The 19,108-nt window shown below is 31.5% G+C and overlaps 1 protein-coding gene and 2 pseudogenes across 1 annotated transcript; all 3 read left to right on the top strand.

Annotated features, from left to right (window-relative positions):
- Positions 1-2,811: 2,811 nt before the first annotated feature.
- On the top strand, positions 2,812-4,104 carry LOC150025605 (uncharacterized; annotated as a pseudogene).
- A 590-nt stretch (positions 4,105-4,694) lies between these two features.
- LOC150025604 (uncharacterized) lies at positions 4,695-6,200 on the top strand (annotated as a pseudogene).
- A 6,800-nt stretch (positions 6,201-13,000) lies between these two features.
- LOC137823758 (WAT1-related protein At1g44800) lies at positions 13,001-18,002 on the top strand. The gene is made up of 7 exons (XM_068629017.2): positions 13,001-13,873; positions 14,260-14,322; positions 15,754-15,870; positions 16,525-16,765; positions 17,020-17,178; positions 17,347-17,498; positions 17,583-18,002. Exons 1-7 carry the CDS (start codon positions 13,662-13,664, stop codon positions 17,794-17,796), a joined length of 1,158 nt encoding a protein of 385 aa, XP_068485118.1. The 5' UTR covers positions 13,001-13,661; the 3' UTR covers positions 17,797-18,002.
- The last annotated feature ends 1,106 nt before the right edge of the window (positions 18,003-19,108 follow it).

Below are 19,108 nucleotides of genomic sequence, written 5' to 3'. Positions count from 1 at the left end.
ATTGTATCATTACCGATTTATGAATAATACATTTATAATTTCAATTCTAAAAAAAAAAAAAATCAATTCTCAACAAAAATAATTCATATTTTATCATATCAATAAAATTGGTTAAAAAATATTTAATACGGTGGTACAAGAATAAATTTTTAAAGTGAACTATATTATTTAATATTTAAATAACTAAATAATTTAATATTTCAAAAATATAAATTTAATTTCTAGAAGAATGAAATAAATTAAATTTGATAGTTATATTAATCTTATTTGATAATTTTGGATTAGTTGAGTCTTTGATTAAAATACACACTTCATCATCCAATATGTAGACTATAGGACCCAGGAAACACTAACATAAAAGCAAATAGATCTAATGCTTTAGTAAAAAATATTTCAATACTCTAAAAGATTTCAATACAATTAAATCTTGTTTTATAGTATTTTATAATTATAAAAAGATAAACTAATTTAGATAAATAATAAATAGCTTAATAAGTAATATAACCATATTACTCTCACTTTTAGTGTGTCACCCCACTTAACCAGAGTACCAATCTCTAAAGGTATAGCAGTAGCAAAAAAAACAAAAAACAAATAGATAAAACGGATATTTCACGGTTCAGATAAAAAAAAGAAACACAAACATAAAGAAATAATATAAAATTTCACTAAAGCAATTGAAAAGAAATTAAAATATAAAAAAGACCGCCACGCGTTTCATGTGAAAAAACGCCGCTGCACTCACTCCCCACTTCGCTTTTTAAAGGCAGTGGTAGTAGTTAGTACCAAAACGGTAACGTAGGTCTCATTATATATAATTTAAACAATTGGAACCAAAACTTATAAAGAAAAAAATCCAACAATAGATAGATGAAGAGTTACTTCACTAAGTAAAAGTGTTGCCAATAATTTGTCTTTCTAAAGCATCCAATATATAATAGGTTTTTTATTTTTTTATATAATTAACTCTAAATAATCAACTCTCCCATTCTTAAAAACACTATTTTTCCTATGTTTCCAAATTTCACCTACAAGAGCAATCCACAGCTCCCCCTGCCCCCCAAACTTTGGACATTCGACCATTCACAAGGGCAAAACATCATAAAGTGTACCTTAGCATCGAAGTGATTCACCGACACACAACCCAACCAAGACAAGCACAATTCCCAGATTCTCCAAGCAACCTTACACTTAAAGAAGAGATGACTAACATTCTTCTCTTTCTCACCACACAGCCCACACAAACTGCTCACCAAAATAACACCTCGCATCAACAGATAATCCTTTGTTGCTATACTATTTTGCAACAACCTCCAAGCTATAACTTGTGCAGTTGGTAGAGACTTGACCTTCCAAAATCTCTAAAAAAGAGACCTATCCCCACCTCGTCCCTCTTTCATTTAAACATTATAGGCATATTTCACAAAGAAGCCCAACTTTTCATCATCCCTCCAAATCCAATTATCCATGACGCTCTCCCCCTTCGCGACTAACTTCTTATTATCCAAAAGACTCATTAGTTAAGCAACCTGATCCTCTTCCCATACAAACAAGTTTCTCCTCCACCCCAATACCCACTCCCACATACTATTAATCCACCTACCTGTGTGTGCCAAAATACAACCTCGATTTATCGCAACAGAATATAGTCTTGGATACTTATACATCAAAGAGACATTATCCGCCCACTTATCTTCCTAGAACCTTATATGCTTCCCGTCCCCTAACGCCCACCCAATTTTATCTTCAAAGTCACTTTCCCAATCTTCTAACGTCCAAACCCTTTTTAGATCTCTCCACCATAGGGATTCCTTATTACTTGTGACCGAACTCTTTAAACCTCTCTAACCTCCATACTAAGATTGCAAAATAACTTTTCACAGACCACTCTTATCTGACTTCAGACGCCAGATCCATTTATTTAATAGAGCGATATTGAAAGATCTTAAATCTCTTACCCATAAGTTGTCTTCCTCTCTGGACTCACAAATCCTATCCCAAGACACCCAAGCTAAAGTAACTGAAAGTGGTATGCAAAGAATACATGGTTGCAGGGAGTGACATAACTGGATAAAAAGATACATCTTTTGGGATCTTGCATACTGGAAAGCCAATATATTAAGACAAGATGTTATGCATATTGAAAAAAAAATCTTCGATAACATCTTTAAAACTATTATGAATGTCACTGGGAAGACAAATGATAATGAGAAAGTACGAATGGACTTAAGTTTGTATTGTAGGCGAAAAGACTTGGAACTGAAGTCACATCCTAATGGAAAGAAATTCAAAACAAATGCAAATTGCACACTTGCAGTTGAGCAAATAAAATGTGTGTGCCAATGGCTAGAAGATCTTAGGATGTCTAACAGGTATTCTTCCAACTTGGTTAGTTGTGTTGATGTCAACAAAGGAAGAGTGCTTGGAATGAAAAACCATGATTGTCATGTACTCATGAAATGCCTACTTCCTATGACATTTAGTTTGTTACCAACTCATGTTATAAATCCCATTATCGAGGTAAGTCATTTTTGCAAAGATTTGTGTTTTACAACACTAAAGGAGGATGCCCTTACTAGGATGGAACAAAAAATTTCAATAATTCTTTGTAAGTTGGAAAAAATATTTCCCCTGAATTTGTTTGATTCTATGGAACATCTCCCTATCCATTTAGCATATGAAGTGAGACTTGGTGGACCTATCCATTATAGGTGGATGTACCCATTTGAAAGGTAATAATAAGAGTTATTAGTCTTTATAAAATGTGAAGTATAATTATCAATCATAACATATTTCTTTGATTATAGATTCATGGGATATGTTAAACGATCAGTGAAGAGTAAGGCTAGGGTAGAAGGATTTATTTTTGCATCTTATTTGCATCATGAAACAACTCATTTTTGTTCACACTATTTCAAAAACTTTATGTTAAGACCACAAAATTGTAGAAATGAAGTCAAGATTGAAAGTGAAAGGCTTTCATATGTTATCAGTCTTTGACTCCTGGACGTCATTCTAGGAGGGAGTTCACTCGTTGGTTAAGTGATGAAGAATTGAACTCATCTCATGTTCATGTTTTGATCAACTGTAATGAAGTTAAACCATACCTTGAGTAAGCCTCGTGCAAGATATTCTTTTAAAACATTGTTATTCATTCATTAAATTATCGCAAACCTAATGCATTGACACCTATTGATAGCTCATTCTTACATTCTAATGAAATTACTGAAGCACATGCTTCAGCTCGTATACATGCAAATTTTCCTTTGTGGTTTAGGGGACAAGTATGTATCTTCAAATTCTATAATTTACTTTTTGTTGACTTCCTTAACCATTTCATCAAAATTTAATGACATTGATGTATTTATAGGTTCATAAATACCCTTTAAGTGTGAGGAACCAACACCTAAGAAATTTATCACTTGCTCCTTTAAGGTGTGTAAAAGAATGGCACACATTCTTTGTGAATGGGTACAAATTCCACACTCATTCACGGAGTGAGATAAAGAAAATAATAAATAGTGGGGTCCATGTAAAAGGCCTTATAGAAGGAGGTGGGGATGATTTCTACAGTGTGATTCAACACATGTATGAGGTGGAGTACAATTCTTTGACCTAGATAAGAAAGTTGTATTATTTTACTGTGATTGGTTTTATCCATCAACAAGAGGTACACGAGTGGATTCCAAATATGGTATTGTTAATATTTGAATGGATAGAAGATATGTGCAATTTGATCCTTTTATCATTGCACATAATGTTCGACAAGTATATTATGTACCATATCCAACAACACACAGAGACAAACGTGGTTGGTGTGTTGCAATCAAAACGAAGCCCAGAGGTCGTATAGATTTTAATGGTGTAGAAGTTGAAGTGTCATACCAAGTTGATGAAATGTCACATGTTAATGAAGTGATTGAAGTTGAACAAGTTTCAGGATTACAAGATTTAGAGGTTGAGCTTGAAGAAGTGGACATAAAGAATGTATCATCGTTTGAAGATCAAATAGATGAAGAAACAAATGAATGGGAAGAAGACAATGAAAAGGGGGAAAGTGAAGATGAATATGGATATGACTTTGACATCTTTAGCTCTGAATAGACTTAGGTAGCTAGTGTCTTAAAATCGTGTCTTAAATGAGACAAAGGCGACAAGTGTTAACAAATAATATCTATTGTAGGAACTAGTGTTGTACTGTTGTTGTTAACATATTCTTTATTACATTAGTTAATCTAATGTCATATTCTTGGTTTATTTTTGGTGTTGAAATTTCCTATAAACTATATTATGCATATTTTTCTCCCCTAATAAACTTATATTACCATCATTATCATTTCATGCCATGTATAAAAATGTCATCAGGAGGTTGTGATCAACCATCACCTAGTGCCAATTAAAAAAAGGGAAAGAAACATTATGTAATAAAATTGTTATCACGAATAAACAACCTAAATCCATCACCCACTCAACCCACTACACCTATTCCATATTCAACTCCATCAGTACAAAATGCTATTGCATCCACACCATCTCCACGTCTTGTTGTTGGATCCACCCCATCAGTAGCAGATGCTACTGCATCCACCCCACCTATAGCAAATGCTACTGCATCGACACCATTTCCACGTATTGTTGTTGGATCCATCCCATCAGTAGCAAATGTTATTGCATCCGCACCATCTCCATTCGTCATGCCATATCGATCCACCTCGTCCCTTTCTCCACATGTTGGTTTTAATGCATCAACCCCAAACCTTGATATTGCACCATCCCCATATACAAATGTAATAGGGACGCGTTCAGCTTCTGCAGTCAATAACTTAGAGGAGGAGGTTCTCTTAGTTAGTGATTGCCTTCTAATTCAGCCTATTGGAGGAGGGTAAGAATATAATAAATTTCAATTTATATAATTTACTATTATTGTCTTATAATTTTGACTAACTTTGTTTTGGTATTTAGGTTTTATCCATAAAATACTGCATCAAAGGCCATCACTGCCACCATTAAGCAACATTTTGGTGAGCCATGGCTAACATGGGGGGCAATCCTAAAGGCTGATCTGATATATTTTTTCAACATTTTAAGGCACTTGGTTTTTATTTCCTTTAAAAATGCTTATATTTTATAATTTGGATTGATGATTCTTGTTGTTTTGCAGAGGAAGGTCACATGGAGGGTTAAGGATGAGGAAAAAGTTAAGAAAAATTTCCATTCGAAGGTTTCTCAAACTGTTTCACAAATCTTTAAAATGGTCCGCCAAGAAGGTAAACAACCAGAATGGATTAGAAATAGTGTTTGGAACAGCCTCCTGGAAAAGTGGAACATGCATGTGTATCTATCAAAATGTGATACAGCTACAAAGAATCGTTTATCCGAAAAAGGTGGATGTTTGCACACCAGAGGATCCATTAGCGTGCATGAACACATGATTCATTTGGTATGACTCCCCAATAAAATTTTGTATTAATCTATGATTAATTATTACCTCCTTAATTTATAAAATTGTTTATAGATAAAGGAGCTTGTTCGCTTGGTCCATATTGATGAAGTGTTTCAACAAACACATTTACGTAAGAGCATTGGGAATTTTGTTGATGATAGATCGAGGCAGACACATGTTAGTTGTTTTCAACTTTTCTGTACATGTACATTAATTACTATTTCATAAAAAATATTTATCATTTTAATAGGATGATTTTGAAAGTAGATTCTGTTGAGCATTATCTAAGTCACCATCTGTGTGTACCTCAATATCTACTCCATTAGATCCTGCGGAGTAGGAAAGATTAAGAAACAGTTGTTGGTTAGAAGATGTAGGTGGAAGGTACAAGGAACGAGTGTACGGGGTTGGACATGTCGATTGTGAGGACAACTGTGTTGATCATTACCTACAACAAACACAAGCATCTTCTAGTAAGAAAGTTGATCCAGAAGAAATTGTTAAACTTAGATAACGACTATCAACAAGTGAGGAGCAGATTCGACACATGAATTTTCGGTTTTAATCCTTTCTGGATCTTATGATTCAATATCTACTGCCTAAAGCCGTAGCGGCCGCAAAACATATTTTTCAGCAGCCAAATACTCAACAAGCAAATATTCAACAAAATCAGATGCAAGATAATGATGAAGTGCAACATGACAGTAATCATGATGAGCAACACAATTCACCTACTCAAGCTTATAATGATTATTAGTTTCTTAAAAACTTTGTAATGACTTGAAATTCTTTTTATTAGATGATTTTTTTTGGTTTGAATGAAATACATTTGGATATTTTGAACATTTGGAAATAGTATTCTATCATGCTTTTCAATTTATGGGCAGGTCTGAATGTTGATGAATATATGTTTCTAAATGCTTTCAGTATATCCAGGTCTGGAAAACTGGTTTTCAATACTTTCATATATACAAAAAAAAAAAACAAAATTATAGTTACATACAAATATATCCATATGTAATACATTAGTAATTACATACGAATATTTCCATATGTAACTTTCTGGTGTAATTACATATGGAAATATTCGTATGTAAATCTAAAAGATAATTTTATACGGATATATCCGTCTTTAGTTACATATGAATTATGAATCTGTATGTAACAATTACCTATGACAGTCTTACATACAATTTTTTTTTCGTATGTAATCTGTATGAAACTATGTTTTACATACGAATTTAGTGTCTTACATACGAATTGGTGTTGTATGTAATACCAAATTTTCTTGTAGTGGAATCTCCAAAGCCACTTTCCTAATAAAGCAACATTGAAGGACCTCAAATCCCTAACTCCTAAACCATCGTTTTCCTTTGCCTTACATATCTTGTCCCATGAAATCCAACTAATTTTCCTTTCCTCCCTGCCCCAACCCCACATAAATTTTCTTTGTATTTTCACAATGCAGTGCCTCACAATTGTGGGTATTTTAAACATAGTCATATAAAACAAAGGAATAGAAGTAATAACAAATTTAAGCAAGCAAATCCGACCATCAAATGAGAAATGTTTCTCATTGCACCTAGATAGTCTATTTTTTATTTTATCAACAACCTCATTCCAAAATTCTATTTTCCTATGATTCCCCCCACTAGCATATCCAAATAAGTAAATGGTGTAGTCATGGTATCACAATTCATTATCGTTGCATATCTTCTTATCGTGGTCGTGTCAACACTTTTGCCACCTAATCTTCTTTTAGAATAATTTACTTTTAAACCCGATGCAAGTTCAAAACATCGAATAATAGATTTAAGCACAAATATATTTTCTTTTGTTACCTCACAAAAGAATAATGTATCATTTGCATATTGTAACATATTAACCCCTACCTCTCATTTTTCCACTATTACACTTTTAAGAAGATTATATTTTAATTGTCCATCTAACCGTCTTTGTAGGTCTTTTTGCAATTATAAAATATAGGAAAGACTCCGTCGTCTTGTCTTTAAGACCACCTTAGGAAGAAATATGTAATTGGAGTATAAAAACATAGTTATCTTTAGGTTCATCTTAGAATGTTTTGGGTTTCCTCGCAGTTCAAATTTAAATTTTACTTTTGTGTGCAGCTCAAATTTTGTTTTTGTTGTGTGTTGAACTGTATAACATTATTTTTTATATGGATATTTAGTGTTTCATTTTATTTATTATTTTTTTATTATTGATAAAAAAAATGTCCCAAGTTAAATCTTAACCTTCCCAGCATCTAAGTGCACTACCATTGCCCTACACATTCTCCAGGATAGATTTCAGTCCTATATCCATCCTCGTAAAGTTGACATAGAAGAAGAATAGTTTATGGAGAAAGATAAAAGATATTTTTATATCTTCATTTCTTATGCTTTATATTTTATATGATTTAGATTTATTCCACCCACTTTTTGTAACAAATTGTTGTTCCTGATACTGAATATGCTTCTTACGTAGGACAACTCAAAATGTATACTTAATGCATACCCCCAAGACAAACTACTGTCTTACCCAGATGTGGAGTTACAGGAGGGGTATATAGTAGTTTTTTTATAAGAACCCTAATGTTCCATTATATTATATATTTTTTCTTGTTGACAAAAAAAACTCAAGACAAACAACTAAAGCGAACAAGATATGTTGGAAACATTTAAGCATTATAATATGTCTCTTTAGGAGTATCTTTGTATGTGGCATAAGCATATAAAGCAAGAGAGAAAATAGACGTATACGTTCTGCTGAGCAAAAAATAAAAAAGACGTATACGTGGAGTCTTTGTTTTCCTTTAAAATATACAAGAAAATAATTGAAAGAACATTAGGGTTAGGGACGTGTGGCCATAATTTTTAGACAAAAATATGAGGTCGTATACTTATTATATAAACAGCAAAATCAATTATTATATCATCCGTCAGAGTACATATGCTTTAGTTCATATGTTTTAAAATTCTTTCCGTACTTCATCTCTATCTGGAATTCAATTACCCAAAATCTATTACTTTAGAGTAAGAACTTTATGTATTTGGTAAGTTTATTCAAGTTACTAACTTAGTCATTAGATACTATGGTAGGTAGTTTTGTAAAAAAAAAAAATAAACAAAAGAGTTTACATCATATAATTTCTTGTTTCTGTTATTCTTACCACCTTCGTGATGCTTTTCTTTTTCTTTTTCATTTTCTTCTTTGGTTAATTATTTAAACAAGTGTCCAAACTTGGATATATAACCATTTGATTTTGATTCATGATTTTACTTTTATACACAAATTCTATATTTAGTTACGTAACTTAACCTAAAATTTCAAACAAAGAAGAAAACCATGCATGTCACAAAAAATATGCATATTGTATATTAGGTAAACAGTATTGTAGTTAAAATGTACAAAACACAGACACATATTCTTATATATATATATAAATCTGAAGGAATATAAGAATGATGCCAATCCAATTTCTCTGGTTCCTTGGTATTGCACACATACAATTCATATCTTCTAATCTCTCTAACGATTTGATCTGAGGTAGATTGAAACATGCCAGCATTCTATTCTTTTTGGTGGGTGGAAGAATATGAATAAATCCCAGGGAATATGATATGCAAAAAAGAGTGTGACGCACATCATTAGTTTAGCTAATTATAATATACGAGAAGATGTGTATTGGATTGAATTTAAAGTTGATGTCACAAAAATATTTTACTTTTAAGTTTTACATAATCTTACAGAAACTGGTTTCTATAATTATATCTAGTAGATTAAATTTTAATATATTTTATAACGTCCATAATTGATATGAAGTATATTTGGGTAGTTAATATAGATCAACAAACAACAGCTATTATTCGAATTCTAGATTCTTTAATTGTATTTTGCATATATATGATTTTGATACATATTTTTTTTCAGAATCCCTCTCTTTATGTTTGAAACTTTCAAGTTCAGGAGGATAATAGTATTTTTCTGGATGGTTTTGGTTTTGTGAGTCTATTTTTGTATATATGTAATTGTGTTTAGTATCTCTCAAATATTTTCATTTATTATATTTGTTATTATTAATAAAAAAATATAATTTCATATTTTTTTATTAACAAAAGAATGAATAAAATTAAATGAAGTATTTAAGATTAAGTATATCATGTACCTCATAAGTCAAATAATAATTGTTAGAGTATATCACATTTATTTTAGGTTGTAAATCTAATCTAATCCTACAAGTAAAATAAAAGTTATTCTCACTTATATATAAATAAATTTTCTATGCTACTTTTATGCGTTAGATTAATTATATCTCTAAAAAATTTATAATTCCAATAATCTCTTATTAAGTAGCTTGAAAAGAAAAGTAAGGTTTGTCCACCGTGAATCCAAACGAAGAATAGGTTGAAATATATTTGTGTTGGAAGAAGATAATGGCATATACATATATAATGAAATGTGAGTCACATATATGTATTTGGATCTCTTAGGATAACATATATACATGTATAGTAATGTTACTATTTACCAATAGAGAATGTGGTTTAGTTTGCTTTATGCCTACCCCCACCTAGTAGTATTTGTTTCACACATGCTCATAGTGCTGCCCAATATTATATATGGTGGATTCCACCAACCACAACCTAATTGCTTGTTGGAATCCAAACACGAAACCACCAACTTTAATTCCTTGGTTCGCCTCTACGCATTTTTATGCTCCTTCCATAATTATTACTTAATAACTATACTTATCACTACTATATAACCATTTAATTATCCACCTAAAATCAAAATGCTCCCCTTTGATAATCAACAAACGGTTTGCACAATATACTATTTAATTTTACATTTTTTTTTTGCGTTTCACTATTTCCAATGCAAGAATATGTTTTTTATCGAAAAAAAATGAATTTAATTAATAAGGGATACTTGAGAAATGTTCTAACCTTTATAAAAAAATATATATAACCCCAAAGAAAGATAACCGTACCTCAGAGAGTATCTTAACACGTTAAAACTTTCTACAAAAATATTGTTGTTTCTACTATTATGAAACTAAACAACAAATATCCTCGTCCACAAAAACCATGTTATATACTCACAATTTGTAACAATTAAAAAACAAACTTAACCCATGAAAATATTAAGGTATTGAAGTACATCCCGGGTAGTAATTAGTTAGCTTCAAAATCTTGGACGAGCAAAATGTTTCAATTCTGCATCTAGTTGGACATATGAGTTCCCTTGTAAACTCCCATAAAAATTGGAACAAAAATTGGAATTGAGTATTTTATAAGTATGTTATTTACATTTAATTTATCAAATATACAACAACTTTATTAGATTCAATGCAAAGTATATGGCATCCTCAAAGTTAAGTTATTTTATTTGTAATTTGTAGTTAGTTAAAAAAATTATCTTTTGTAACGTAAAAATAAAATGAAGTTCACTATTACAATTGAAAAAATAAACAGACTATCAACTAGTTTATATGGTATTTTTTATTAGTTTGTGTAACTCTATTTAGTTGTGTTTAAATAAAGGATTATTTTTTGAAACACTACTATAAGTGGTGTTTTGAAATGCGTCCGGAAGTTGCATTTTTTAGAATGTTAGATTTTTGCTTTCACCTTTTTATATTTATTTATATTTATTCTTAAAATAAGTTTTTTTTCTTTACTATATGACATTATTTTATTGTTTAAAAAATTTATTACTTTTAAATATTTTAATAAATAAGATATTCATCTGGATAGAAAATAAGTTTATTATTGTTATATCATATTATTATTTAGCATAGTTGCTGAAATTAGGTCACAAGAGAGAGATTCTATATACTGCACTTAATTTCGTTGGTTTCACTAGATTTTTAAAGAGAGAGAGAAAAAGAGAGACATCTTTAACTTCGGGTAACATTTTTTTTCCAATGATATGGTTTGTTGCCTAGGTTGATAAATACGTATGTACCTAAGATATTAAAAATCTGGTAGAGTTAAGGTAATTTTTTTAATTAATCTAATGTATTCGCTGTGTGAGAAAGACAACGTAACAACACAAGATAAGAATGTTAAATGTATTTAGAAACTTATTATCCATTTTCTGAAACTAAACAAATCAGATTTCCAAATATTGATGTCCATTAATGGCAACATGATGCACGCGTTTGGATTTTCACAGGTTACTCATTATTAAAGGAAAAATGAAATGACGAAGATAGCTAGGGAAAAGCTGTAACTATATAAATTTTAAAAAAAAATTAGAGTTCCTCCTGGTAATATAAAAAGAAAAACATTTTTAATATGTTTTAGTCACTTTTGTATGTAATTTTTGGTCCTCTTATTTGATTTGATTTTGTCTTTGAGCTATTTTTGTTTTATTTCAGCCTCTCGGTGTCCTTACAAAATTGTAAGAAATATTTTGATTTTAGTCCATGTTTTTGAGAAATATTAGGCTTATGTGTTACTCTTGATTAGTATAATAATGTTATGGATTAATAAGACTAACATTGAATAAAAAGTTATAGGAACTAAAATAGAAAAAAAAACTCAAAAGATCTAAACTGAAAATAACTTTATATTATTCAAAGTGAAATATTATTTAAAGCGAACAAACAAAAAGAAGAAAATTTGTTCCAAAAGTAATTCTGTATAAAAAAAATGAAAAAGAAACTTCATGTCAATAATAACAGTTAAAATGGGAAATATTTGCATACGAACATTTTATTTTCTTATAAATTAATTGTCAATTATGCTTAACATTTAAGGCATTATTTATAATAATGGACATTTAGAATGTTAACATTACTTAAATTATACGTAGATTTCTCTAGATACATATTTTGGTCTTGTAGAAGTAGTTTTCTATAAAACAAGAATACAAAAAATACTTAAAAATTATATATATTTTTGTGATGAGAAAAGATTGATGATATGAAGACATAAATGAAAAAAATTGGTCGAGAAGTTTTGTTATTGTCTTTCCTAATATGAAACATATTTGGGTTTGAGATAATCCAAGAAATGAGAATTGAGAAGACAAGTTGAGGTGAAGAGGTATTCCATACGCAAATGGCATGAGTGGATAATCAAGTGTAATTTGTTGTAATTGAAATCCAAGGAGGCCACCAATTTGTTAATCACTCTCATTATCCTTTTCTTTCATTGTTTAAAATAATTGAGCATGACCCCTCTGACGTTGAAACATGTATCAGATCCATCCACTATCATTCTACGGTATCTGTGAATGACTACTCCCCACGTCACTCGCACTAACTTCTCAACCATACATAACAAAAATGGAATTTTCCTATTAGCTACCTTCATACTTCATCATCACTTCTTATTTCAACCTTCACAATAATTGTCAAATAATGTCTAAACCATAGCATAGCCGTGTTAAATTAGATGTTCAAATCTCCAACCCCAGGTAGAGATATATGTCTTCAACTCAAATAAGATATCACACATCAATCATTAAGGATTATGACATCTACATATATATCAGTATGCATCCACACCAGTAACTCATTTTATATATATATATATATATATATATATATTTATTTGTTTCTTTCTTCTTCTTTTTTACTTTGGGTTAAGCTACTTATAATATTATATATGCACATTGTAACCATAGGTGAAAACCCTACTTGGTGATTTTTTTCAATCTTTCCATGGTTCTCAATGTTGTACAAACTATAGCATCCATTCTTACGTAATACCCCTTAAGAAAATATATCATTGATTTGCATGCGTCATGTCTAAGCACTATTTTTCCACTTGGTTACCATTGAAATCAAATGTCCCCACTCATAAACAAACACAAAGGGGCCATGATGAGAGAGAGAGAGAGAGAGCAACATGAACTATTTTCCACAGATATACAAAAGACATTTTCCTTAGAATTTTTTTTATTCTATTAAACATATATATAACATTATTCTATAAGAAAAATATAACATTATTCTAGAAATTGTACTCGGAATATGTTTCTTTTTTTCCCTAATGGATAAGGGAATCTGTGGGAATGAAAATTGAGGTGAGAGAGTTAGTGCCATGCACTACTGCGAAAACCGGTGCGTCTTGAAATTTTGCTTTTGTGGCCTATAAAAAGGCTGTTCATTCTAAGTATGTCATCCACAAACTCACAAGTGAACCAAATAGCTCGTTAGTGAGTCTGTGTGGGAGTGGTGTGTGTGCTTTGTGTTAGCTACAAAATGGAAAATGAAAATGCTTCTAGTGGATTTGGCAAAGGGTTCAACAAGGCTAAGCCTTACCTGGCTATGGTGTCCCTTCAGTTTGGTTACTCAGGAATGTACATCATCACCATGGTTTCTTTCAAGCATGGCATGAGCCATTGGGTACTCTCAGTGTACCGTCATATAGTTGCCACTCTCATCATGGCCCCTTTTGCATTTTTTCTTGAAAGGTCTTTTCTCTCCTCCTCAAATCTTTCTTCTCAACCTTTTTCATCAGTTTTTAACTCTTTTTCTATTCACCTTATAGCATCTTCAACCTGTTCCTTTCAACGTGTTTTTTCTAGACTAAGATTGTTAAAAAACAAACACACATTCTATGTTGTCTGTTTCCTTATTTCATTAATATTAATAAGCACAAACATACCAAAATTTTATGAGAGGAAAAATAAATCCATGCAAAAAGTTTTCACGTTTATCATCCCTCTACCGCACAACTATCACGTACAAAAAGTAATGTTTCTTCCGTTTTATGCCTTTTGTAGCTATTTTAACTTTTTTCTTTAATTAACTTGCGACGATTTATAAGTGTTTGTGTTTTGATGTTTCCTTTTTACAGAAAAATACGACCAAAGATGACTCTCCCTGTGTTCCTGAGGCTAGCAGCACTTGGTTTCCTTGAGTAAGGCTCTTCAACCCTCTCAACACGTATCACTATATATATATATTTGAAAAACTAAATATAGTATCTTTTTGTTTGTTTCTTCTAAGTCCCTTCATAGACCCAACTGAAAAATATTTGAAGTAGTACACATGCATGCATGCTTTTCTAGCTATGTCTATGACACCTACACCCTTATCCTTAATATTAATTACTACTAAATACTACCTTTGAAAGACAAAGTCTATATTCTTCCCTGTTGAATAAAGCCTACCTTTGATAGAAGAAATTATTCAACCCATTTTCATAAAACATGGATTTAAATTTTTCAATTAAGAAAATGTACAGATTATAAAAGTCTTCTAAACCAACAAATAATTTCATTAAACACCGGCTACTTATTTTTTTATGGCGTCTAGCTTGCTAATCGGTTCTGTTGTGTGCCTCGTTGAAAACCAAAAATGGTAAAAAAATTAACAATTTTTTTTATCAACAATAAATTAATAGAAATACTGTGTTTCAACTCTTATATATAAATCAGTCATATTTTAAACAGAGCATTAAGGAAAATTAATTTCGATTTCCAAAATATCACACATTAGATATGCGACAACTCGACAATGGGGCTTCATCGTATGGACCCACCATTTCTAGTGGACACATCATACCGAAGGAAGCAATCCACCAAAAAATAGTAAATATAATATAAAATTCTTTACAAGACTCATTCAATGACAATTTTAACATTTATAACACATTTGGTTCATGAATAATAATAAAAACTCATTATAGCTTTCCATGATCAAATGGTTTCTGATGATAAAAAAAATATGATCATATGGTTTCTACAAAAGTTTGATTGTTTTTTTTTCTAATAAGACTTCAATTTCAACTAGATGTCTGTCTCTAAAGTTTAAGCAACTAAATTAGTTTAATCATGATTATGATTTTCCTTTCCTTATTTTAATCATTATGCAATGGAAAAGGATACTAATGCCTCTAGTGTTACTCTTTGAAGAAAATCATTAGCCTGTTCATGTTCAACCACAGATATAACCTATAGATTGAACTATTTTTTCATCTCACCAATATAACCTCAGGCAGGTATAAACTATGTCAACAAAATTCGGCTTATAAAAAAAGCAGAAAATGAAAAAACTGAGACAGAATATGACAAATAGAGACATCCCTTTTTGTACAGAGAATCTACCATCTAGTCTAAGTACGAAATAGGCGCATCTTTCTGTACTTTGAGATGTGACTTTTTTCATAGATTTGAATTAAATTTTAATGCTACAACATTGTAATTAAGAAGTTATGAATTACATATTACATGGTACTTTTTATTTATTATAAAAAAAATAGTACTCTTTATTCTCTCTTTTTCTGATAAAAAAAAGTAGTGTTTATTTCCTTACAGAATTTGTGATCTGATAACTGTGATGAAAACAGGCCAGTGCTTGACCAAAACTTGTACAACATGGGGATGAAGAACACCTCAACAACGTTTGCATCGGCCACAGTTAATGTTCTCCCAGCCATTACTTTTATAATGGCACTTATATTCAGGTAACTAGATGCTTCAATCCTTTCACCATAATACTAATGACAGCTAGTTCTCTTACGCAAAAGTAAAGGCACACTCACACGAGGAGGAACTGAGTACTGTACAGCGCGCGCGCACACACACACATATATATATATATATATATTCTTGACAGTTATATTATCACCCTTGATTTAATAATTTCTGTTCGAACATTTCAAAAGAAAAGATGCCACTTTTGTGATTATTTTCTACTAAGAATATTTTGTTATCCATTTAACAAAAATACAAGTTTTTAAAGTAAGAAACTGAAATAAATTATAATAAATATAAATACTAAAAGTAAATATTAGGAGAGACAAAATTTGATTCATTATTAGTGGGTGAAATTTAATTAGTGGAACAGCAGAGACAACAGACACGATCAATTAGAGGAGATTTTCATTATAGTGATGGACAAGACCATGCATGGTATGGGACCACCCGTTGACATGTGGCAGCACAAATGGGTCATTCTCACACACTTTTAAGAATATTCATAATATATATCAATCAAGACTTAGATGTAATGCAATCCAACGCAATGTGTGTTTGGAAGTTGCGTTAAGCAACAAAACAAGAATTTCAAGGGATGCATCATGCCTGATCATATTATATTCCTGCAATGTGGTAACCAGGTTAGAGACAGTGAATTTGAGAAAAATACACAGCGTGGCCAAGGTAATTGGAACCGCAGTAACAGTCACAGGAGCCATGGTTATGACCTTGTACAAAGGCTCTGCCCTTCAGTTCGTCAAGGGTCAAGCAAACCACCAGGAAAGTGGCAGCACCACACAACCATCTGAACAAAACTGGGTGCTTGGCACAGTAATGCTCCTAGCAAGTTGTGGTGGTTGGGCCAGTTTCTTTATCTTGCAGGTATAACACACTATCCTTGCACTTTCTTTTACTTTCATTTATTAATTATGCTATGACCAAGTAGTATACATACTTTTACATAACAAGGCAACCTTAAATTATTACAAGTTAAACATGTTGACGGCCTTAAAATTCATATCAGCTATGGTTAGAAAAAAATTATATTGATTCTCATTTTATCTAAGCAAAAGTTTAAAATAAAAATGTTCTTGTACTGATGAGTGTCATCTTGTACTGTGCTTTGTGGATTATAGTCCTTCACATTGAAGATGTACCCGGCAGAGCTCTCAGTCACAGCTTGGATTTGCTTTTTGGGCATTTTTGAGGGTTCAATTGCAAGCTTTATATTTGAACGTGACATGAGTGTGTGGTCCATAGGCATCGACTCAAGGCTCCTTGCTTGTGTTTATTCTGTGAGCACCTTTTCATACTATTCTACCTACCCATTTGTTGCTCATATACCTTATACACTTTTCAATTCATTAACAATTAATAACCATGCTTTCAACCCTATAGACTAATTATTTAGTCTAATGGTTAATGGTTCAACTAATTAACAACATGTTTTGATAACTTACTAGGGTGTGGTGTGTTCTGGAATGGCATACTATGTACAAGGAGTTGTGACCAGGGAACGTGGACCTGTGTTTGTGACTTCTTTCAGTCCACTATGTATGATTATCACTGCTGCATTGGGATCCATTGTCTTGGCCGAGCAAGTTTACATGGGAAGGTAAGAAGCATGCAATGTTCAATTAACATATATAGTTTCTCTCTTCATTATCAATACCAAAATTAAAGTGTGGTTTATTTGCAGTGTAATTGGAGCAATTATCATTGTGAGTGGACTTTATACAGTGGTATGGGGAAAAAGCAAAGACAATGTGAACAAAACCGAGGCAGAGAAAAGTGAAGGCCAAGAATTGCCAATTAAGGACAGTGCAGCATCAGGATCAGGCATTTTTGACAGCATTGAGATCAATGTTCCTTCTGGAGCAGGAAAGAATGTTCTTGCATCACCAAGAACATAATAGGTCCCTTAGGACTATTACCATAAAGATTTTCCTACTAATTATTAAAATGATATCTAGAGGGATTTTTTGCTATGTTCAAATCCTTCCCTCAGTGCCCGCTATAGAGGCTGCGTTTTGCTATCTACCTTTTTTCTTGTTTTGCTTTGACCCTTTGTATGTTCCTGGAGCTTAAGTAAGAGAAAAATAACTCATTCATGCTTGTCTCTGTTTTTGTCCTTGAGATATTCTCTTTCTCTCGGTTTACTCTTTTGTGCATTTTATTTTTCTTTAGGATTTTCTCTACTGTGTTATATTTTATTCATTTTTTATTATTTCTTTAATTTATTAAAGGTAATATACACTAAGTTAAGGGAGGAAAAAAATAAAAGGGAAAGAAAGAATTTGAAAATAAAGAAAAAAAAGTGAAATAATTAAGTTATTTGATTGTATATTAGAAGTGAAAAACAAGAAAAATATACATATAAAATGACAACTATTTAAATACAATAAATTTAGATGATGAGGACAAATAAAGATATTTTTATTTATTTTTCCTAAAAAAATTCTTATTATTTTTAAATGGAAGGAAACAATTACTAATAGAAAAGCACACAAAAGAGATAAATGATATGTGGAAGAAATGTTTCTTAATTTGTTGTCTTTAAAAGTAGAGCTACAGGTCAGCATATACACACAACACACACCAAATGTACTAATTAAATAAACAAACAAAAGAAAAGGGACTAGAGTTTGTGAGTCCAATTACACCACTAACATTACGCCGCTGCACTTACTCGCCACTTCGCACATTCGCTTTTTAAAGGCACTGGTAGTAGTTACTACCAAAACGGTAAGGTAGGCCTCATTCAAATATATATATGCCATTTCAAAATTCAAGTGTTTCTCTTCTTTGATATCTCCTTGCGAGTTAGGAGTAGATGCGAAGAGAACTATCTAGGGAACTCAAAAATGAAACTATTGGACCCGAACTTTTGGTTTAAATGTGAATAAGTTGCCAGGAAGAGGAAATAGGTAACAATATGATAAGGCTATGTGGAGTCTTTTATCACATTATAGTCCAATTCAGTATGAGTTGTATGTTAAATATATGAAATATAGGATTGACAACATATAGATTGGTTATGACAATATATAAGGATGGAGGAAGAGTGGAGGGTGGAGAAAGGTGAGAAGGGTGGAGACCTACGGAGAAGACCCGTGGAGCACCATTATCGGTATTCGACCAATTCTTTCACCACTTTTTTCTTCTCAATTTTTTCAGAGAGTCATGGTAAATACGAAATGCTTAAGTTATTTCAGAAATGGGTTA

This window comes from Phaseolus vulgaris, chromosome 8 (genome assembly GCF_051622355.1).
Source record: "Phaseolus vulgaris cultivar YP4 chromosome 8, ASM5162235v1, whole genome shotgun sequence".
NCBI classification, from domain to species: Eukaryota; Viridiplantae; Streptophyta; class Magnoliopsida; order Fabales; family Fabaceae; genus Phaseolus; species Phaseolus vulgaris.
Note: the sequence above shows the minus strand (reverse complement) of the source record. Positions and strands in the feature narration are given on the sequence as shown.

Excerpts from the sequence above, each read along its gene's own strand:
- LOC137823758 (XM_068629017.2), top strand. The coding sequence starts at position 13,662 with ATGGAAAATGAAAATGCTTCTAGTGGATTTGGCAAAGGGTTCAACAAG. Across the intron at positions 13,874-14,259 it reads TTTGCATTTTTTCTTGAAAG|AAAAATACGACCAAAGATGA; the intron begins GTCTTTTCTCTC and ends TCCTTTTTACAG. Across the intron at positions 14,323-15,753 it reads GCAGCACTTGGTTTCCTTGA|GCCAGTGCTTGACCAAAACT; the intron begins GTAAGGCTCTTC and ends TGATGAAAACAG.